The sequence below is a fragment of the Pipistrellus hanaki genome, assembly GCF_964339955.1.
Source record: "Pipistrellus hanaki genome assembly, chromosome: 4".
NCBI classification, from domain to species: domain Eukaryota; kingdom Metazoa; phylum Chordata; class Mammalia; order Chiroptera; family Vespertilionidae; genus Pipistrellus; species Pipistrellus hanaki.
In genome coordinates this window covers 95,051,519-95,071,137 of record NC_140506.1, presented here as the reverse complement: position 1 = coordinate 95,071,137, position 19,619 = coordinate 95,051,519, and the positions used below count along the sequence as shown (strand labels likewise).

Below are 19,619 nucleotides of genomic sequence, written 5' to 3'. Positions count from 1 at the left end.
CCACCGACAGGTTCTCAGATGTGCACTTCGTGGCCTCCAGTAGAGACAGAGTGTCTTTACACCCTTGGGCAACACACACACACACACACACACACACACACACAAGTTTGTGAAAGAGATTGTGGGCAGCTCAGTCAGGATTTAAAAAATCGCAAGGAATGATTGGTTAACCCTGGCCCAATGAACTTTGGACAGGGAATCATCTAAGAATATAACAGCTCCCATGAGAAAGGCACAGTTGGGCTCGGCAGGAAGAGAGGTGTTAGAGCCCAGCTAGCATGGAGAACAGGACTTTCAAATGGTGAGTTTCCCACAAAGGGGCTGGTCCCATGGCTGCCAACCTGAGCTTAACTCCCAGGGGGTGAGAGAGAAGGAGAAGACCCTGAGGAAGGTGTACCAACCCCATCTAGCAGCTATGATCCCTCTTTGCCTGTGGTTCCTGAGCTGGGAAGAGAAATCCTAAGACCTAAGGCACTAAGTTGTGCCTCCAAATACTGGTCAGCTGAAACCACACTCCAGCCATGAACCAGAAATGTGCCTCATCTTGTGGAGGAAAGTCCTGTTCCACTGCTGACCTAGCAGCCATCTCTTTCCGAAGCAGGTGGTGACTGAGAAGTGCGTGCCTGCTTCCTGAGGACTGTTCCGCCATGCAGTGGCTGATGAGGCTCCGGGTCCTTTGGGGCACCCACAAATCCTGCCACACCTTCCAGCCTGCCCCTTGGCACTTGCGCTCCCAGTCTGTATCAGCCCCGCGATGGAATGACCATGACACACCTGAGAAATTTAACTTTGCAAGTGATATCGTGGACTACTGGACTCAAATGGAGAAGGTGAGGAGAAACCTGTGATGGGGGGTGGGGATAGGCATGATCTCTCTGGCTTATCTTGTTCCTCGGAGACTGAGGGCACAGACCCAATACAGTGTCATGGGAAAAGTGTATATTTTGGGGTTCAATTCTCAATTCTCATGTTGGCCACTTCTGCACTTCTCTGAGCCTCATTGGTTTTATCTGTGAAATGGGGACAATCTCCCTTAAGAAATATGACAGCAGGTAAAAGCATCTGGCACAGTCAGATAACTGGGACCAAATGCAAAGTTCTAACTACAAGGTCAGCAACTTGATGTTCACATGAATTCTGACCTTCCACATAGGTGAGCCTCACTGGATTTCATTTCATCAAACTTGGGCTCAAATTCAGGCTGCACAGAGGGAAGGAACAGGCCCTCTGCTGGTGCACCTGCGCACCTGACAGGTAGAGTTCAGTCAGGAGTCCTCCTGTGAGGAGAGGAAGGCCAGCTAAAGGCCTGGCTACCAAAGATGACTGGGGTTTGAATTGGGGTCTGTCCAGAGAAGCCAGTCCCTCAGCATCTAGAGTTTACAGGTCTCTTCAGAAGACACCAAGTTCTTGAAATGGAAAGGGGAGCAGTGATGTGTACCCCAGGAGTGGGGTGGACAATGGGTGGTGTTCCAGCTACTAAGTCCCAGCTGATGATGATCACAGTGTGAAAAGTTACCCAACATCATCTTTGTAGAAAGAGAGAATTCACTGGCAATGCAGCCAGAGAATTGATGGAATTTTTAAGTTTCCAATGAATTTAACATATGCATTCACAAGCTAGTGTTCAAGGCCTATATGCCTTTCATGGGGTTTCTTCCTCTTCTCTCTTAGTTTTCATAATAACTCCCAGGAAAATAGAGCCTTGGTTATGAAGAGCACTTTTATGATCACCATTTTCCAGATGAGGAAACTGAGTATCTCAGTTTTGCATAACCTGCAGAAATTACATGCCTGAGTAGAGGAGCAGAATTTGGGTTTTGGTTGTTGAGTTCTAAAATACATTTTTAATCCTGTTCTCATGATCTGATGATGCCAGATCTTTTCCTTCAGACTATAAATTGACTTCCATTACTGCCCAGACCAAACATCTGATGAAGACCTTTGGGACCATGAGATGGGCTGGAGAGGGAGGAGGTAGAGAGGAGGAAAGGAGCTATCACTTTATTCTCGCATTTATCTTCATAAAATTCTTATTCATTAGTTTACACATTCACCCAGGGAGATAACCACCAAGTAAATAGGGTTCCCCCATGAAATACCTGTTCTTGTTGGGTTTTATATCATTGTTACCAGTCACTGTCAAGTCATCCATATCTCCCAATGTCTCTGCATTAATTTTTATGCTCACAACACTTCTGACCTGTCTGTTTCACTTTTCCAATTGCCTTAACCATGATCAGTATCTCTCTAGTTATATGTCGTGTCTGACACCTAGAAGTTTCTCAACAAACATTTGTGAAGTAAATTAATTTTGAAACATGCCTTAAAACCCATAGATCTTGGTGCTCCTCCTATTAAAGACTGCAGAGGTTATGCCACTGGGTCAACTCTGCTACCTGAACCTCCCTTAAAATTTAACAGTCTTAAGTCACAATTAAAAAAAAATCTTTATTGCTCAGATTATTACAATTGTTTCTCCTCTCCCCCCCATAGTTCCCTTCTATCCAGTTCCCACCGCACCCTCTGCCCTTACCTCCCCCCCACCATTGTCCTCATCCATAGGTGTACAATTTTAATCCAATCTCTTCCTGCACCCCACACCCCTTTCCCCCTGATAATTATGAATTCACTCCTTTTATTTGCCCTTGATTTTATTATATTCACCAGTTAATTTTGTTCATCAGATTTTGAATTCACTTGATTTTTAGATTCACTTGTTGATATATATATATATATATATATATATATATATATATATATATATTTGTTGATCATAATTTTTATCTTTTTTCTTCTTCCTCTTCTTAAAGAATACCTTTCAGCATTTCATATAGTACTGGTTTTGCGGTGATGAACTACTTTAGCTTTTTCTTATCCGTGAAACTCTTTATCTGCCCTTCAATTCTGAATGATAACTTTGCTGGATACAGTAATCTTGGTTGTAGATTCTCAATATTCATCACTTTGAATATTTCTTGCCACTTCCTTCTGGCCTGCATAGTTTCTGTTGAGAAATCAGCTGAGAGTCGTATGGGTGCTCCCTTATAGGTAACCAACTGCTGTTCTTTTGCTGCTCGTAAGATTTTCTCTTTGTCTTTTGCCCTTGGCATTTTAATTATGATGTGTCTTGGTATGGTCCTCTTTGGGATTCTTCTTGTTTGGGGTTCTGTGTGCTTTCTGGACTTGTAAGTCTATTTCTTTCCCCCGGTGGGGGAAGTTTTCTGACATTATTCCTTCAAATAGGTTTTCCGCATCTTGTACTCTCTCTTCTTCTGGCACCCCCAAAATTCTGATGTTGGTATGCTTGAAGTTGTCCCAGAGGCTCCTTACACTATCCTCAACTTTCTGGATTCTCTTTTCTTCTTGCTTCTCCAGAGAAGTGTCTTTTGGCTCTTTGTATTCTAAATCTTTGACTTGATTCTTGTGTTCCTCCAGTCTGCTGTTGGTCTCTGTATAATATTTTTTATTTCAGTCACTTTATGTTTAATTTCTAGTTGGGTCTCATTAAGTTTATCGGCCTTTTCTAGGAAATTCTTGAAAAACCTTATAACTGTGGTTTTGAACTCTATATCCAGTCTTTTGTTCTCCTCCATCTCTTTCATTTGAGATCTATTTCCTTTTCTCGGCCGTTTTGCTGCTTCCCAGAGTTGGTAGAATGGTTTTGTGTGTTTAGTGTCCTATATGGCCCAGTGAGTCAGCCTCCCCAGTTACCTGAGGTAGACACTCTTGATGCTCCCCTTTGTGGACTGTGTGAACAGCCTTGTTGTAGTTAAGTCTTGATCACTGGGAGGAATCAATGGCCAATTGGATGTGGGTATCAGCTGTGTCTACTCCAGGATACCTTCTGTATTGGAGACAGTCTTATAGGATCAGACTTGCAAAATTGCAGAAGCCTCTGTGCTCAGTTTGGATGGGGCAGAGTCTCAGGGCTGAGCTGACAGTCTTGGCTTCCCGTCAGCCCTGCCCTTGTGCACTCTCCTGAGTTTCCGTCTGACCTCTGCCTTCTGCAGCTCTCCTGTGTTTCCGTCTAACCGTCCAGATTCCCCGTGCGAGAGTGTGGGTGCCTCAGGGGCTCGCCCTGAATTGGGTTGGGTCTCTGTAGTCTGGAGCTTCTGACTCCTTCTGCTATAGAGAGGCCATGGCAACCTCCGCGATCAGACTTCTCTGCACGTACTCACTCATGTGCAACTGTAAACTCTACCCACTGCGGCTCCCGGCTCCCCCAGTCTCCCAGTCTCTGAGTCTCCAGGTGTCTTTCTCTACAGTCTGGACTCCATTCATATGAGCCTGGGTCCACGGCATTTTGGCCGGGGTTGGGGTTCAGTGAAGTCGGAAAGGCTTCATTGCAATCGGGACTTCCTTTCCCCTCCAGCCAGCCAGGCACTCAGCTTCCCTTTCTCTCTGCACACGAGCGTCTCCCTATCTCAGCGCTTTGTGGCTCCCAATCCGATCTGTGAGCCTCTCCCCTTCTTTCTAGTTGTAAATTTCCCACTCCGTCAGCTTTCCTGTGGTTTTGGATGATGTCCGTTCTGTCTTTTAGTTGTTGTTTTGAAGTTGTTGTGCAAGGAGGCAGCTTAGGTGCTTACCTAGGCCACCATCTTTTAAAAAAATATATATTTTTATTGATCTTTTACAGAGGAAGGGAGAGAGATAGAGACCTAGAAACATTGATGAGAGAGAAACTCAACCAGCTACCTCTTGCATACTCCCTACTGGGGATGTGCCCGCAACGAATGTATATTATGCCACCATCTTGGTTTCTCTGGAAATTCACAATTTTTATGTGCCCTCCCCTGATTGTGGATATGTGTGTGTGTGTGTGTGTGTGTGTGTGCGTGTGCGCGAACACATACGTAAAGAATCCTACTGAATAAAAGAGTAATATGCAAATTAAACATCACTCCACTACACCCACCAGCATATCAGAGCAAGTATGCAAATTAACCCCAACCAGGATGGCTATGGCGACAAAGAGCAGGAGAGAAACTAGGGTTGCCCCCGGTGATAGAGGAAGCCAAGCTTCTGCAGCCCTGGCCACCCTAGGCCTCCACTCCAGGCTACAAGGTTTCAATTATAGAAGGTAAACAAATCCAAACAGAAATGGTGTCAGCCACACAGCCAGCAGGAGACTTGGCTCCGCTCCAGGCTACAAAGTTTCAATTGTATTATAGAAGGTAAATAAATTCTAGATACCTGAAAACCAACATAGACTCCTCGCCCAGCCCATCCCATGCCCCAAGGGAACCCCCATCATGATCTGGGACACCCTTTAGGGCAAACCAGCCAGTCCCCACCAATGTACCAGGCCTCTATCCTATCTAATAAAAGAGTAACATGCAGATTAACCATAACTCCAACACACAAGATGGCTGCCCCCATGTGGACACAAGATGGCCACCACTAGATGGCCAGCATGGAAGGGCAGTTAGGAGGCACCAGGCCTGTAAGGGAGGGCAGTTGAGGGTGACTAGGCTGGCAGAAGAGGGAAGTTGGGGATAAACAGGCTGGCAGGGGAGCAGTTAAACATCAATCAGCTGGCAGGGGAGTAGTGAGGGGGTGATCAGTCTGGCAGACAGAAGCGGTTAGGGGCAATGAAGAAGGCAGGCAGGCGAGCAGTTGGAAGCCAGCAGTCCCGGATTGTGAGAGGGATGTCTGACTGCCCAGAATCGGGTCTAAATGGGCAGTCAGACATTCCTAGAGGGGTCCCAGATTGGAGAGGGTGCAGGCTGGGCTGAGGGACACCTCCCACCCCCTGCACAAATTTCTTGCACTGGGCCTCTAGTTCATTATAAAAGAAAAGAAAGTGCACTGTCACTCTGGCTAGGTAGCTCAGTTGGTTAGAGCATTGTTCCAATCCACCAAGGTTGTGGGTTTAATTTCTGGTCATGGCCCATATAAAAATCAAACAATGAATGCATAAAGAAATCAATGTTTCTCTCTTTCACTTCCTCTCTCTATAAAATGAATCAATAAAATTTTTTTTTAAAAGAATATGAGGTAAATCTTTTCTACATGCAATAAACTCACATGTATGGAGGTTTTGTTTGTTTTACTGTAACTTGGATGACTTTATTTATCCTTACCCAAGGCTATTTTTCTCATTGATATTTTAGATTGAGGAAGGGGGTTAGAGGAAGAGGAGAGTGAGAGGAACATTAATGTGAGAGAGACACATCCATTGGTTGCCCTGATAGGTTCTGGAATGAACCTGCAACTGAGGTATGTGCCCTTTGCTGGAAATCTAACTCTAGACCCTTCAGTCCACAGGCTTACGTTCTAACAACTGAGCCAAAGCTGTCATGGCTTTATTATTTTTTAAATTAAAATTGTTTTCAGTTACAATTGACATACAATATTATATTCATAAGTTAAATGTCTAATCATTAGGTTGTACACCTAAATTGGGCTCTAGACTTTTCCTATCACCCCAAAACTTTCTTTTGTCCTTTCTCAGCCAATCCCCTCCCACCCCCAGCCTGGGCCTCAGGCAACCACTGACCTGTTCTTGCACCCTTTTGTGTCTGGTTTCTTTTACTCAGCCTAATGTTTTTGTGGATTAGGTGTGTGTGTGTGTGTGTGTGTGTGTGTGTGTGTGTGTGTGTGTGTTTAGAGAGAGAGAGTGGGAGGGGGAGCGAGAAAGAGAGAAAGAGAAATATGAACATGTGAGAGACACATCCGTTAGTTGGTATCAGGCCTGCATCGAACCTGCAACCCCTGGTTCTTGTCCTTAACCAGGAATCAAACCTGGAACCATTTGGTTCAAGGGCAGACACTCTAACCACACTGGTCAGGGATGTTCATTTCTTTCTTCTGCTGAGTTACTTACTCAGTGTTTTATCTTCTAAAACAATTTCTCAATATCCCTTGGTTTCAGATCTCACCCCTTAAAACTTTAAATTTCAAATCTAGTTTAACGGTTGCATTTTATCTTCTCAAAAACAGCTTCATGTCAATATCAATTATCAAATGAATCCTTAGCACAGAAATACTTAACTACTAAAGTGATATCTTCTTCAAGGTGCAGGAGTTAGGATCTAACACAGTCTGAATTCTGAGCAACAATTGTCTTCTATGTACTATAACAGCTTTCCCATCATTTTAAAATCCTGCAGAAATCTTTGTACTGTACGAAGCTCCCTATCTATAAGCAGTGCACAACTTGTCATCAATACTTGTCAATATTCTTTATCCTGTTGGGCAAGCATTTCTTTCACAGCACTGAATTTTATTTTTAAAGCTGTAGAGAAACACATGTATTTGTACATATATTAATCTTATCTCATATGAGATACATTCTTTGGTTCCAATCATCTGAGTCAAAAAATCATGTTTGTGCATCTATTGGGGGGAAATTGCTGAAAAAATATACACTAAACCATTTCAGTGCTAACATTCAGGGAGTAAGAATGTGATGAGAAATTTGAAAAATTATTTTGTTTATAAGAACCCTTTCTGCTCAAAACTTTCTGTATTGCCTGAACTTTTACTCTGAACACATTTTGTTTTGATAATAAAAATCTTTTTTAAAAACTATATTTATTTTATTGATTTTTTACAGAGAGGAAAGGAGAGAGAGAGAGTTAGAAACATCGATGAGAGAGAATCATCGATCAGCTGCCTCTTGTACACCCCCTACCAGGGATGTGCCCGTAGCCAAGGTACATGCCCTTGACCGGAATCGAACCTGGGACCTTTCAGGTCACAGGCCGACGCTCTATCCACTGAGCCAAACAGGTTTCGGCTGATAATAAAAATCTTTTTAAAAAACCATGTTCATTATTAAAAACTTGAGGAAAATAAGATGGTTGAGTTAAACAAGAAAATTGGCCGTAAATATTTAAACCATTTTCAAATGGACATATATGTGTGCCTTGTTTACCGTGATGGTATCGTTGTGGTCTAAGAAAAGTGCCTAAGAAATAATAAGATCTAACTAATATTGAATGAATAAGTGAACAATTATTTTTAAATTTGCATTATAATGTAAATATGGTTTTGGTTATATAAATAAATATTTTGTTAGCGTTTTATTGCAAAAATGGTTTTATTAATTCTATAATTTTGTAGGCAGCATATAGTAAGATCCTGCGGACCTTTGTCTTTGGGAAATTTACAGCTTGCTTTTGTGTTTGTTTGATTATTTTTGTAGTGATATGTTTTGATTCTCTTCTCATTTCCTTCTGTGTATATTCTGTGAGTTGTGTATATTATATATAATGTCTTAAAGTTGTAGAAATCTATTTTAAAGTAATAACAACTTAAATTCAATTGCTTATAAAACCCCATTTTTAGATGAATTTGAATAATAATAAAAATTATAAAGAAATATAAAAAAGAAAAAAAGACTTATATCTAAAATACACAAAGGACTTAAACTCAGCAATAAAAAGAAACAACCCACTTAGAAAACTGGCAAAAGATTCTGAACAGATACATCATTTGAGAGTCACACACACAGCAAACAAGCCTACAAAGACACTCAACATTACTCCTTATTAGGGAATCTATAAATAAATGAATAAATAAATAAATTCCTTTCCCCCTTTGAATGTTGCCAACAAGTTTCACTCTTTTCCTTCTGTCCCAGAGAGGGGCTGGGGACTGGCGACACCTCCTCCTAACCCTGGGACACCACATCCGAGAAGGGTGGTGCAAAAGTGAGCAGAACATTACAACATGCCATACCGCTCTGAGTGTGGCTTTAGCTGTGTGGCCATTTGCTGGTTGCTGCAGATCCTTGACTGTTTCAAGAGCCCCAACAAAGCCATTTCAGTCTGATTATTTGATGTTTCTCTGAAGGAATAGGGGCCGGGAACTTCCCAGTCTGCTTCTTATGAATTTTACCATTAGAGGTAACTTAATTTTAAAAATTAACTTCCCCACATATTCAGAGCCTAAATTGTCCTCTTTTATTGTGTAGCAATTATGATAATAGTCACACTTATTGAGTACCTATGCTACATACAGTTTACTTATTAAATAACTCATTTAGACTTTATGAACTTCTAGGTAATATTGTCCCCACTTCATAGATAAGAATGCTGGGGCACAAAGAGAATGCACTGTCCATGGAACTAAGACATGTGGGAATAAAACTTTAAGTCTTCAATTGGAGACATGAAGCTATTCATGGTTTTATATGACTTGAGAGGACACGGCTACAGTAGACCAAAAGAAGTTGGCTGAATCACACCCTAACTTTATGTGGCTCTTTAAATGATTTAAAATGAGGTATCAGCCCCTAGCTGGTTTGTCTTAGTGCATACAACGTTGGCCTATGGACCAAAGGGTCCCAAATTTGAGTCCGGTCAAGGGCATGTACCTTAATTGCAGGCTCTTCCCCAGCCTGGGCACTGGTCAGGGCCCATACAGGAGGCAACCAATAGATGTGTTTCTCTTACTTTATAATTTTTCTCAGTCTTTCAATTCCTCTCCCACTCTCTCAAAAAATCAGTGGAAAAATATCCTTGAGTTAGGATTAAAATAATAATAATAATAAATAAAATAAAATGGGTGTCAGTTCCTGTGCTATGCTCACACTGGAACGTGCCTATTGACAGTGGGTTGGGGAAATAAGTGCCCTTTCCCTCTGAAGCAGGAAGTAACACATGGTGTATGATCTTGACCAGGAAGGCAAAAGAGGCCCCAACCCAGCCCTGTGGTGGGTGAATAGCCAAGGAGACGAAGTGAAGTGGAGTTTCAGAGAGCTGACAGACTTCACCTGCCGTGCAGCCAACGTCTTCACACAGACCTGTGGCCTGCAGCAGGGAGACCATCTCGCCTTGATTCTGCCTCGAGTGCCTGAGTGGTGGCTGGTGACCATGGGCTGCATGCGAACAGGTCAGTGACTCAGAGAGGCCCTTAGAGACCTTAGGGATGTCCTAGAGCCAACTGGTCCAGGAAAACCAGCTGCTTTCTCTTCCCCGACATTCTTTCTTCTTCACAGTATTTCTTTTTCTCAGACTCCCTCACATATTTTTACTCCTTATCCCTCACCCTCACATATGCTCAAATGCAATGTCTCTCTCTCTCTCTCTCTCTCTCTCTCTCTCTCTCTCTCTCTCTCTCTCACACACACACACACACACACACACACACACACACACACACGCACCCCCACACTTTCTCTTGCACAGCCTCAGACATTATTACTATTTTGAAATTCATAAATTGTTAACCTTTTGCCATATTGGAGCCTCCCACTGAGTTAGTCAAGAGTCAGTTTCAGACATTGTGACACCCGTAAATAGCATGAATAAAACCCATAAATCCTGGATCCCAGACATTTCCTTCACATCTCCACAACCCACTTACCAAACAAGAAGTCTGACATTGGTACAATATATAGTACTTGATAGCTATCCACAGTCAACATTCCCCAATTGCCTTAATAATGTCTTTGACAGCCAGCTCTTTCTTTAAGTCCAAAATCCAATTGAGGATCATGCATTGGATTTAGTTGTCACGTCTTCTCCATCTCCTTTAACCTAGAAGTGTTCTCTAGCCTTTTCCTCATGGCAATGATATTTTGAAGTGTCTAAGCCAGTTGCTTTGCAGGCATTGCACCCAAATGTGTATTTCTGTCTTTTACTTCATGATTATATTCATCTTAAAACATCTTAGCAGGAGTGCTGGGAGGACAGTGTTGTGTCTTTGTCGGCGCATCACATGAGGGGTCTATGCAATTGCTTTGTCTTCCATCAGTGACATTGTTTATCTCATTAGAAGGGTGGTCGTCAACTGTGTCAAGGCACCTTTTCTCTTCCTGACCAGTAAGAATAACACTTATCAGACTAGTGACTATCCTGCTCCCCCACTGTCTTTCACCCCATAGCTTGAGTCCACTGATGATTCTTGACTGAGTTAAATATTATTAACATGAGGATTTTCTGTTTATATCACCCACTCTACATTCATTAGTTAACATTTTTCTGTATGATTTTCATTCCCCTTTTATAAAAATATATTTTACTGATTTTTTACATAGAGAAGGAGAGAGATAGAGAGTTAGAAACATCGATGGGAGAGAAATATTGACCAGCTGCCTCCTGCATGCCTCCTACTGGGGATGTGCCCACAACCAAGGTACATGCTTTTGACTGGAATTGAACCTGGGACCCTTCAGTCCGCAGGCAGACGCTCTATCCACTGAGCCAAACTAGACAGGGCTTCATTTCCCTTTTACTTGCTTATCTATCTATCTATCTATCTATCTATCTATCTATCTATCTATCTATCTATCTATTATCATCATCTACCATCTATCTACCTACCTGCCTATCTAGTTATACAATTTAGAATCAGAATGGAACTCATGGGTTTTTAAAAATCAGTTGAATCACATGTTCATGCTCTTGCTTACCTTGCTTACATATTCTCTCTCTCTTTTTTACTCAGAAAATAGTGGATCCATCCATCTAGTTCTTGTGGAGCCACAGGTTAATAGCAACAGCAGAGAAAACATAAAGAAGCCATGTACCTGTAGACCTAAGAGATGGCGCATGAGAAACCCAGTGAGCTGAGCCCTCTGGGAACAGCATGACTAAAGAGGAGTAGAAGCAGAGAAAGGGAATCCCAAGAATAGGCTTAGCCCATCAAAGGCTTAGAGTTGGGCCGAAACCAGTTTGGCTCAGTCCGGGGTTCAATTCTGGTCTAGGGCATGTACCTGGATTGTGGGCACATCCCCAGTAGGGGGTGTGCAAGAAGCAGTTGGTCGAGGATTCTCCCTCATCATTGTTTCTAACTCTCTATTCCTCTCTCTTCCTCTCTGTAAAAAAAAATCAATAAAATATATTAAAAAAGAAAAAGGAAAAAAAAAGAAAAACAAAGGCTTAGAGTCTGGAGTTGCCTATGTGAATGGCCCTTTTGAAATAGAGAGTAGAGGTGTGGGAGAGAAAGGTGGAGCGTGGGCAGCGTCTTCAGTGTCAGAATGGGGAGAGAGGACATTGGTGTTAGTGAGAGAAGAGAAGGTGAATGTGGTGGGCAGGCAGGCTAAATGGCCATCTCAAGAGTGATTAAGGAAAATTGAGTTTATTTAAGGAAAACAGGATGGGGGGTGGGATACCCAAAGGGAACGGCTGCACAGCTCTGAGCCAAGGAGATGATGATGTGCTCAGGAGCAGGAGTTTCATCCTTATATGCTGTCACAGTGGGACTCTCTTGTCATCAGTGGGTTTGGGGGCTGAGCTGGTGGATTTGGAATGGGAATGGAATGCAGGTGTGCCATCTGGTGTCTTCAGGACAGTTTCACTTCCTTACATGGTCTGATTCCTGGTGTCCAGCCAGCATTTCCTTGTCTTTGTTCTCCTTTGTTGGGAAGCTTACAAATGGCTGTCAAGGATTTTATTGCCTTCTAGTTCTAACTACCGCTAATGTGGGGAGAAAATCAATTCTCTGTGGAACTTACACTGATTATAATATGGAAGTTCCAGGGCAAGGCATCTGGTGGGGAGATTAGAATCCAATAGGTGCACACAAATAGTTGAACTAATTGTTGGCAACAGCAGATGGAAGGGGGGAAATGTAGGAAAGTTTAAAGGACAATGTGGTTAATTAGGACATGAGGGATGAAGGAAAGAAAGGATTCCCAGTGACACAAGGATGAGAGAAGGGGTGGAGGAGAAAAGTGGGGGCTGGGATGCAGTGATTCCTGATGTCAGAGACTCTGTCCTGGTCCCATGTAGACTCTTGCAAAGTAGGACCCACCTGTCTACTGGCTGCAACCATCTAGAGTAGAAAGGTTTAGGGCAAGTGTTTCAAATGTTAATGTGCATGGGATTCACTTGTAGGTCCTGTTAAAAGGTGGGTTCTGGCCCTCCCACCTTGGCTCAGTGGTTACACATTGACCTATGAAGCAGGAGGTCATGGTTCAATTCCCAGTTGTGGCACATGCCTGGGTTGCAGACTTGATCCCCAGTGTGGGATGTGCAGGAGGCAGCTAATCAATGATTCTCTCTCAACACTGATGTTTCTATCTCTCTCTCCCTCCCTTCCTCTCTAAAATCAATGAAAATGTATATTAGATAAAATTTTAAAATGCAGATTCTGATTTTGTGGGTTTGGGTGAGGCATGGTGGTTCTGACACTTAGGGTCTTTGTGTAGCAAGAGATTAGGGGATTTCTATGCAGATCAGCTAGGCCTGAAGCCTGTGGTTGTGAAAGAGGAAGTGAAATAATTTTTATTCTCATCCCCAGGGATTGTCTTCATGCCAGGGACAACCCAGATGAAGGCCAAAGACATTCTCTACAGACTGAAGGAGTCTAATGCCAAGAGCATAGTGACCACAGATGCCCTTGCCCCGGATGTGGACTCTGTGGCTTCTCAGTGTCCCGCTCTGAAATCCAAGCTCCTGGTGTCTGACCACAGCCGTGAAGGGTGGCTGGACTTCCGATCTCTGATTAAGTGAGTTTCGGGTCTGATGGAGGTGCTCTCTGAGGAACTGTGGGAGAAGGCCATGCACACCCAAGCGCTGTAGACAGACAGCTGCTGGTGGTAGGAAGCTCACCAGGCCTGGCTCCAGAAACCTCTTCCCAGCTATGTCCCTGGCCTGCTGTGAGACCCTGTGAGACCCTTCCCCTCTCTGAGCCAAGGTTGCTTCATCTGTAACATCAGGACATTTCATTTCTATGCTTCTCTCCCTAAGCTTGATGGCCCCTGGGATGTGAAAGAAGGTGTATCATCAGAGGATTACTGTGTTTCAAGATTCCTATAGGTGGGAATCTAAAAGACTATTCACATATAAATATACATATATATGAATAAGGTGAAAGAGAGGTAAAAATGGATCCTTCAGGTGAAAGTTAAGACTGTAAGAAAAAAATGAGGATGTGACTGGCAGGGGCTTTTGGGGCAAACATCTCCCAGGGTGTGGGTTCCCTTAGAGTAGGGGTGTCAAACTCAATCAGAGAAGGAGCCAAAATCTAAAATCCAGCCTAAATCGCGGGCCGAATGGTTTACTGAACAGTCATAAACTGACAATGTCATAAACTGACAGCGGAGTGCAGTGATGACAGCGCAGTGCGGGCCACATTGCAAGGCCTGGCGGGCTGGATTTGGCCCGCGGGCCTTGTGTTTGACATATGTGCCTTAGAGAGTTAGGGAAATGTCAGAGAGACCCTCCCCCTCCAATGCTTTAATTCTGTGAGCCTTCAGGTGTTTTTTATACTCTCAACATAAGAAATGCCCAGACCTGCAGGACACTTTTATGAGTTTATTTGAGCCAAACTGACAACATATACTGGGGAGCAAGACCTCAAATGCTCAGGAGGAAAACTGTTTTGTAGTTTCTTTCATGCATTTGAAATTCAAGAGGGGACGCAAGAAAGAGTAAGGTGGGAAAAGCCAGGTGGGATGGGATTACAGCACGTTAAGATTCTGTGCTCTCTTGAGGGGTCACACCTCTTCAAGGGATATTCCTTTCTGCATTTCAAGGGTGTGTTAACCTAGATGCACAAGAACTATAGACAGGATAGCTTAAGTCAAAGATAAATGTTTCACCTGAGAAGCTCTGTGTCAGGTGCCTGACTCCAGCCATGCCCTGCCAGACAGGGATTTATGATCAGATCCCCTGTGAGCTTAGTTCACAGAGCCCCTATTTCACCCACAGCTCAGACCTTGCTGGGTGTCTTTATTTTGTCTCTTTTATTTTTCTGAGGTAACACTGGTTTATAACATATAAGTTACACTGGGTTGGTTTTCTTGAAATAACCCGTCTGTTTTTAAAGTAAAATGTTATTCAACCCCAAAAGGCAAACACAGTGATGTCACACCTTGTGTTGGACTCTAAGGTCCAGAGTTGGGGTACTCCCTCTAGGAAGCGTGCTCTCACATCCCCCTGTGCTACCTTTGCTTCTCCCTCCTCAAAGCCAAGGGCCTTTCTTTTGTCTGAACTTGTTTACTGAGCCAATGCAGCCCCTCTGGCACATCTCTACTACCTCTGTGGCTTCTAGATAAACTTTCTTTTATAATTTGAATAAACAAATATAGTCAGAGAGTTAAATTAACAAAAAACTTAAAAAAAATAATACTGTTGCCAAGCCCTCCTGGCTCAGTAGTTGAGCTTCGAACTATGAAGCAGGAGGTCGAAGTTCCATTCATGGTCAGGGCACATGCCCAGGTTGCAGGCAAGATCCAAGTGGGGGGGGGGCATGCAGGAAGCAGACAATCAATGATTCTCTCTCATCATTGATATTTCTACCTCTCTCTATCTCTCCCTTCCTTTCTGAAATCAACAAAACATATTTTAAAAAATAGTACTGCAGAAAAATCCCTTAAATTGATCAGAGTCAGGACTGCACCATTTCCCAGCAAGTGCCAGTGTTCCCTCCAGCATTGAATGATCTGCAGTTTTTTTGATCAACACAGGAAGCTCACAAGCACAATCATCGCCAGCCAGCCCCCAGAGACTGAGTGTAGCTGCTCCCAGGAATCAAGTCCCAGTGATTCTTTCTTCTCTCTCTCTCTCTCTCTCTCTCTCTCTCTCTCTCTCTCTCTCTCTCTCTCTCTCTCTCTCTCTCTCTTGTTTTTTCAGCTCCTTTCCCCTTCCCCACTTACCACCAAGGTTATGGAGTGAAATTCCTGTAAAGTTAGCTTGTATGAAAGCAAGCTTAGCAGTGTAAGAGGACAGTCTACACACCACACAGGGTTTGAACCCTGGCTCTGCCAATTGCTGGCTGTATGTCTTCACGGAAGTTACCTAACCTCTCTGAGCCTCAGTTTCCTCATCCCCAAAGGGAGCATGACAAGTTGGGCATAATTACCTCTTGGGATTGCTTTGAAGATTGAATGAGTTCTTCTTTGTTAGGCATTTACTAGTAGTGTATTTTTGGAAACAGTAAGTTCTATTTCAATGTTTGTTAAATTATAAAATACTCGGCTGTGTTTTCCTATTCTTTAAATGAAGAAATGTCAGTGTTCTTACCCAAGTCATCCATAAACTCTGTTTGGTGCTTCAGACCTGGAGACCAGTTTTCCTCCAGTGTTGCAAAACTGCAGTTTCTGCACTGGCTTGGTAGCTCAATTGGATAGAGTGCCAAGGTTGTGGGTTTGATCTCTGGTCAGGGCACATATAAGAATCAACCAATGAATGCATAAAATGTGAAACAGCAAATCCACATCTCTCTATCTTTCTCTCTCTCTCTCTCTCTCTCTCTCTCTCTCTCTCTCTCTCTCTCTCTCTTTCTCTCTCTCTCCCTCTCTCTCTCCCTTCCTTTCTCTGAAATCTGTACAAGAAAACAAGTCAGGTTTTTGACTTTGAGCCTCATGTTGTTTCTTTGGCTTACCCTGAGGGTGGAGCCAGGAGACTTGACTTCTCTCCTTTTGTGTTCAATCCCTTTGTAGATCAGCATCCCCAGATCACACCTGCATTAAGTCAAAGACCACGGACCCAATGGTCATCTTCTTCACCAGTGGCACCTCCGGCTTCCCCAAGATGGCAAAACACAGCCATGGACTTGCCTTGCGACACTCCTTCCCTTCATGGTAGGAAAGAGGGCACCATCCTAGTTTTCCCAGCCTTAAGGGTCATTATGATTGAACTAGTTGAAGGGGCATGCGACCAGGAAATCTGACTGGCTTGCCTTTGGGACTGGGGTGGGAGTGAGTCTGGAGCCCCACATTAACCACATAAATTCAGAGTGAGAGGGGTGGCTCTTTGTCTCAGAACTAGATTTTCCAGCCCTTGGTCACATGCTCCTGTGCTTACAAAGCTGAGGCCACTGTATTTTGGAGTTAGCAGGAAATTACTGAAGCTGAAGGCCTCTGATGTCCTCTGGTGCATGTCAGATCCAGGCTGGATTACAGCTTCTGTGGGGGCCCTGTTTGAACCATGGACAGCAGGGTCTACAGTCTTCATCCATCATCTGCCCCAGTTTGACCCTAAGGTCATTGTAGAGGTAAGAGCACTAATATCTCAGTGTCAACAAACTCCAGGAGAAACTCATGTTTCAGGCTCAAAAGCTGTCCCCTGTAGAGAATAGTGTATGGAAGAAAGCAGCCCATTAGGGTGGTATAACCTGGGCTCTGGGTGTCTCAAAATGTGTGGCACTGAATCAGTCAGTGAACCACCCAGAATACACATTTTGAGAAATTAAAGCAACCAGCACAACCTCAGGTCTCCTGGCTCCTCCAGGGCCAGGTGGCTGGTTTGTGTGTGAACTGACGGAAGTGTTTAAAAGCAGAGCCCTTGGAATATGTTGGTTCCAGTTCCTTTTCACACCTTTAACATTTGTTACAGGTAACCTCACCTCTCTGAGCTTGTTCTCCTCACCTGTCAGATGGGAGTTTTAATAATTATGATTTCATAAGATTGTTGGGAATATTGAGATGATACTGGCAAAGTGTGTAAAGTGCTTAGCCATCAGGCCTGCACCTGAAAACACTCAGGAACTGGCAGAAGTAGCTGTTACTATTACGTGTACATCATGGTGACAATTGAAGTTGCCTAGATAAACCCTTTCAAATGACTTCCCTGCACCTGAACTTGCTGTTTGTGTTTGTACTCACTGCACCCTGGCTTTCCTTCCCAGAACTGCCTCTCCACCTCTCAAGCCCAGGCTCCGCCCCTCACCACTGTGGGGCCTGTTCTTCTCCAGGCCCTTCCATTGGAGCCCCTCACTACTCATCTTTAATCCATTATGCCCTTTCTACTATATTATCAATCTCTCACTTTTCATCAACTCTACTTCCTCAGTCCATAAACACATTCATGTTCAATATACCAATACTGAAAGAATCAACAAATAAATGGGCTCTCTTAGAAGGGAGATCAGAAAAAAAATTTAAAAAAGGTAATAATTGGCCAGTACTTTGTTGTTGTTGGCCAGTATTTTTCATCTTAACAATAAATATAATATGTTTCTCTGTTCACCTTGTAGACATTCTTTAAATACCCTATCACCCAGTGCCTTACTGCGCCCTCTGTATTTCGAATGATTCTGCAGCAGAATTTTAGCAGGTATGTAGAAGTGGCTTGTTGTAATCACAATCTTTGGGTAGGAGGTTACGGAGTCCGTTTCACCGTGGTCTTGTAGGTGGGGAATAGGCTCTTGCACAGGGTTGGGAGGAAAGAATCCCAAGGATCCACACACAGGAAATTGCGATGTGGCAATGTGGTTTATTTGTTACGTAACATCAATAGAGTTCTCCTCTGGGCTTCCCAAGGCCCATCTTGGTCCTGTCCTGGAAAAGTCCAATCTCATCTTCAAAGGACAATGCCTGGAGTTTCTGCTTTATGACCCTTTGGGCCTGGAAGTCTCCCCCAGGCCCAGGTGCCTGTAGACCTGCACGGTCCTTGCTCCTGGGCGGGAGGGACAGGAACAAATTGGGCCAGTGGGGTCCCAGGCAAGAGAGGGAGAGCCAGCATTGCCCTCTGGTTCTCAACCAGGAGCTTTTTCAAAACAACCAGTTAACTTCCCAAGATTCCAGGGGCATGCACTGGGTCCACCTTTAGTCAACTATCTTATTCCAGGTCAGACTGACAGCCTCTGTCATCCAACACCTCCCCCTGTGCCAGTTTGACTTTACTGGGCAGTTCCTGATCTCCCCCGAATCCCCCTTCACACAATTCTGAACCAGTGGAGGGAGAGATGGGTGTTAATCCCCTTGGGGAGAATATGCTGCCATTTCTTGGGTGTGAAACAGACCTCTGCTTCCAAGCTGACTGTGATCAACATTCCCAGCCTTTCCCCTGGCTATTTCTTTCAATAGTAGCCAAGGATGGTAATGGTCGGACTGTTGCAATCTGGTTCTTTGAGGTCAGTGAGAGCTAGTGTGTGTGTGTGTGTGTGTGTGTGTGTGTGTGTGTGTGTGTATGTGTGTGTGTGTGTGTTTGTGAGAAAGAGAGAGAGAGAGAGAGAGAGAGAGAGAGAGAGAGAGAGAGAGAGAGAGAAATATGTTGGTAGTAATCATTACCAGCCAGGCGAATTTGTTTGTTAAGCAGGAGTAAGATAGTAATGTAACAGTGAGCCTTGCACCATTGTGTCCCCCCCCCCCAATCCTCTTTATTGTGAAATAGCAAACACACAGAAAAATACATAAGACATAAATTTGTAGATGAAGACATTGTTGAAAATTGACACAGTATGTAACCAGTCACTCAAGTCACAGTAAGAGAACATTGCCAGCCCCAGTGACCTCCTCAAACCTCTCTAACTCCCCTAAAGGAACCCACTATCTTGACTTTTTTTTTTTTTTTAAATATATATTTTATTGATTTTGTACAGAGAGGAAGGGAGAGAGATAGAGAGTTAGAAACATCGATGAGAGAGAGTCATCGATCAGCTGCCTCTTGCACACCCCCTAGTGGGGATATGCCCGCAACCAAGGTACATGCCCTTGACCGGAATCGAACCCAGGACCCTTCAGTCCCCAAGCCGACGCTCTATCCATTGAGCCAAACCAGTCTTGGCCCCACTATCTTGACTTTTATGGTGTCCCCTCATTTGTGTGTTTTTTCTTTTTTCCCCTTGTAGTTTCCCTTCTAAGGAAATATTCTGAAACTGATCAGTCTATTTTACTTGCTTGTGAACTTTGTAATGATATTATTCTGTAATGTCTGGCTTCTTTTTTCTAAAAGATGTGCCCAAGGTGCATCATATTGCTGTAGCTAACTTTTATTGCC

General features: G+C 43.6%; 1 protein-coding gene across 3 annotated transcripts in view; it reads left to right on the top strand.

Moving 5' to 3' along the window:
• The first annotated feature begins 240 nt into the window (after nucleotides 1-240).
• Nucleotides 241-19,619, top strand: part of LOC311622131 (acyl-coenzyme A synthetase ACSM1, mitochondrial-like) — a 44,994-nt gene continuing 25,615 nt past the window's right edge. The window contains exons 1-7 of one of the 3 annotated variants that reach the window (XM_084882951.1): nucleotides 241-301; nucleotides 602-830; nucleotides 9,630-9,840; nucleotides 13,195-13,402; nucleotides 16,340-16,480; nucleotides 16,734-16,893; nucleotides 17,875-17,954. In XM_084882951.1, the coding sequence (XP_084739077.1) occupies nucleotides 648-830; nucleotides 9,630-9,840; nucleotides 13,195-13,402; nucleotides 16,340-16,480; nucleotides 16,734-16,893; nucleotides 17,875-17,954 (983 nt within the window). In that variant the 5' untranslated portion in view covers nucleotides 241-301; nucleotides 602-647. Of the gene's footprint in view, nucleotides 831-9,629; nucleotides 9,841-13,194; nucleotides 13,403-16,339; nucleotides 16,481-16,733; nucleotides 16,894-17,874; nucleotides 17,955-19,619 lie in introns of all 3 variants that reach the window. The other 2 variants (XM_084882949.1, XM_084882950.1) reach the window with 2 other exon arrangements.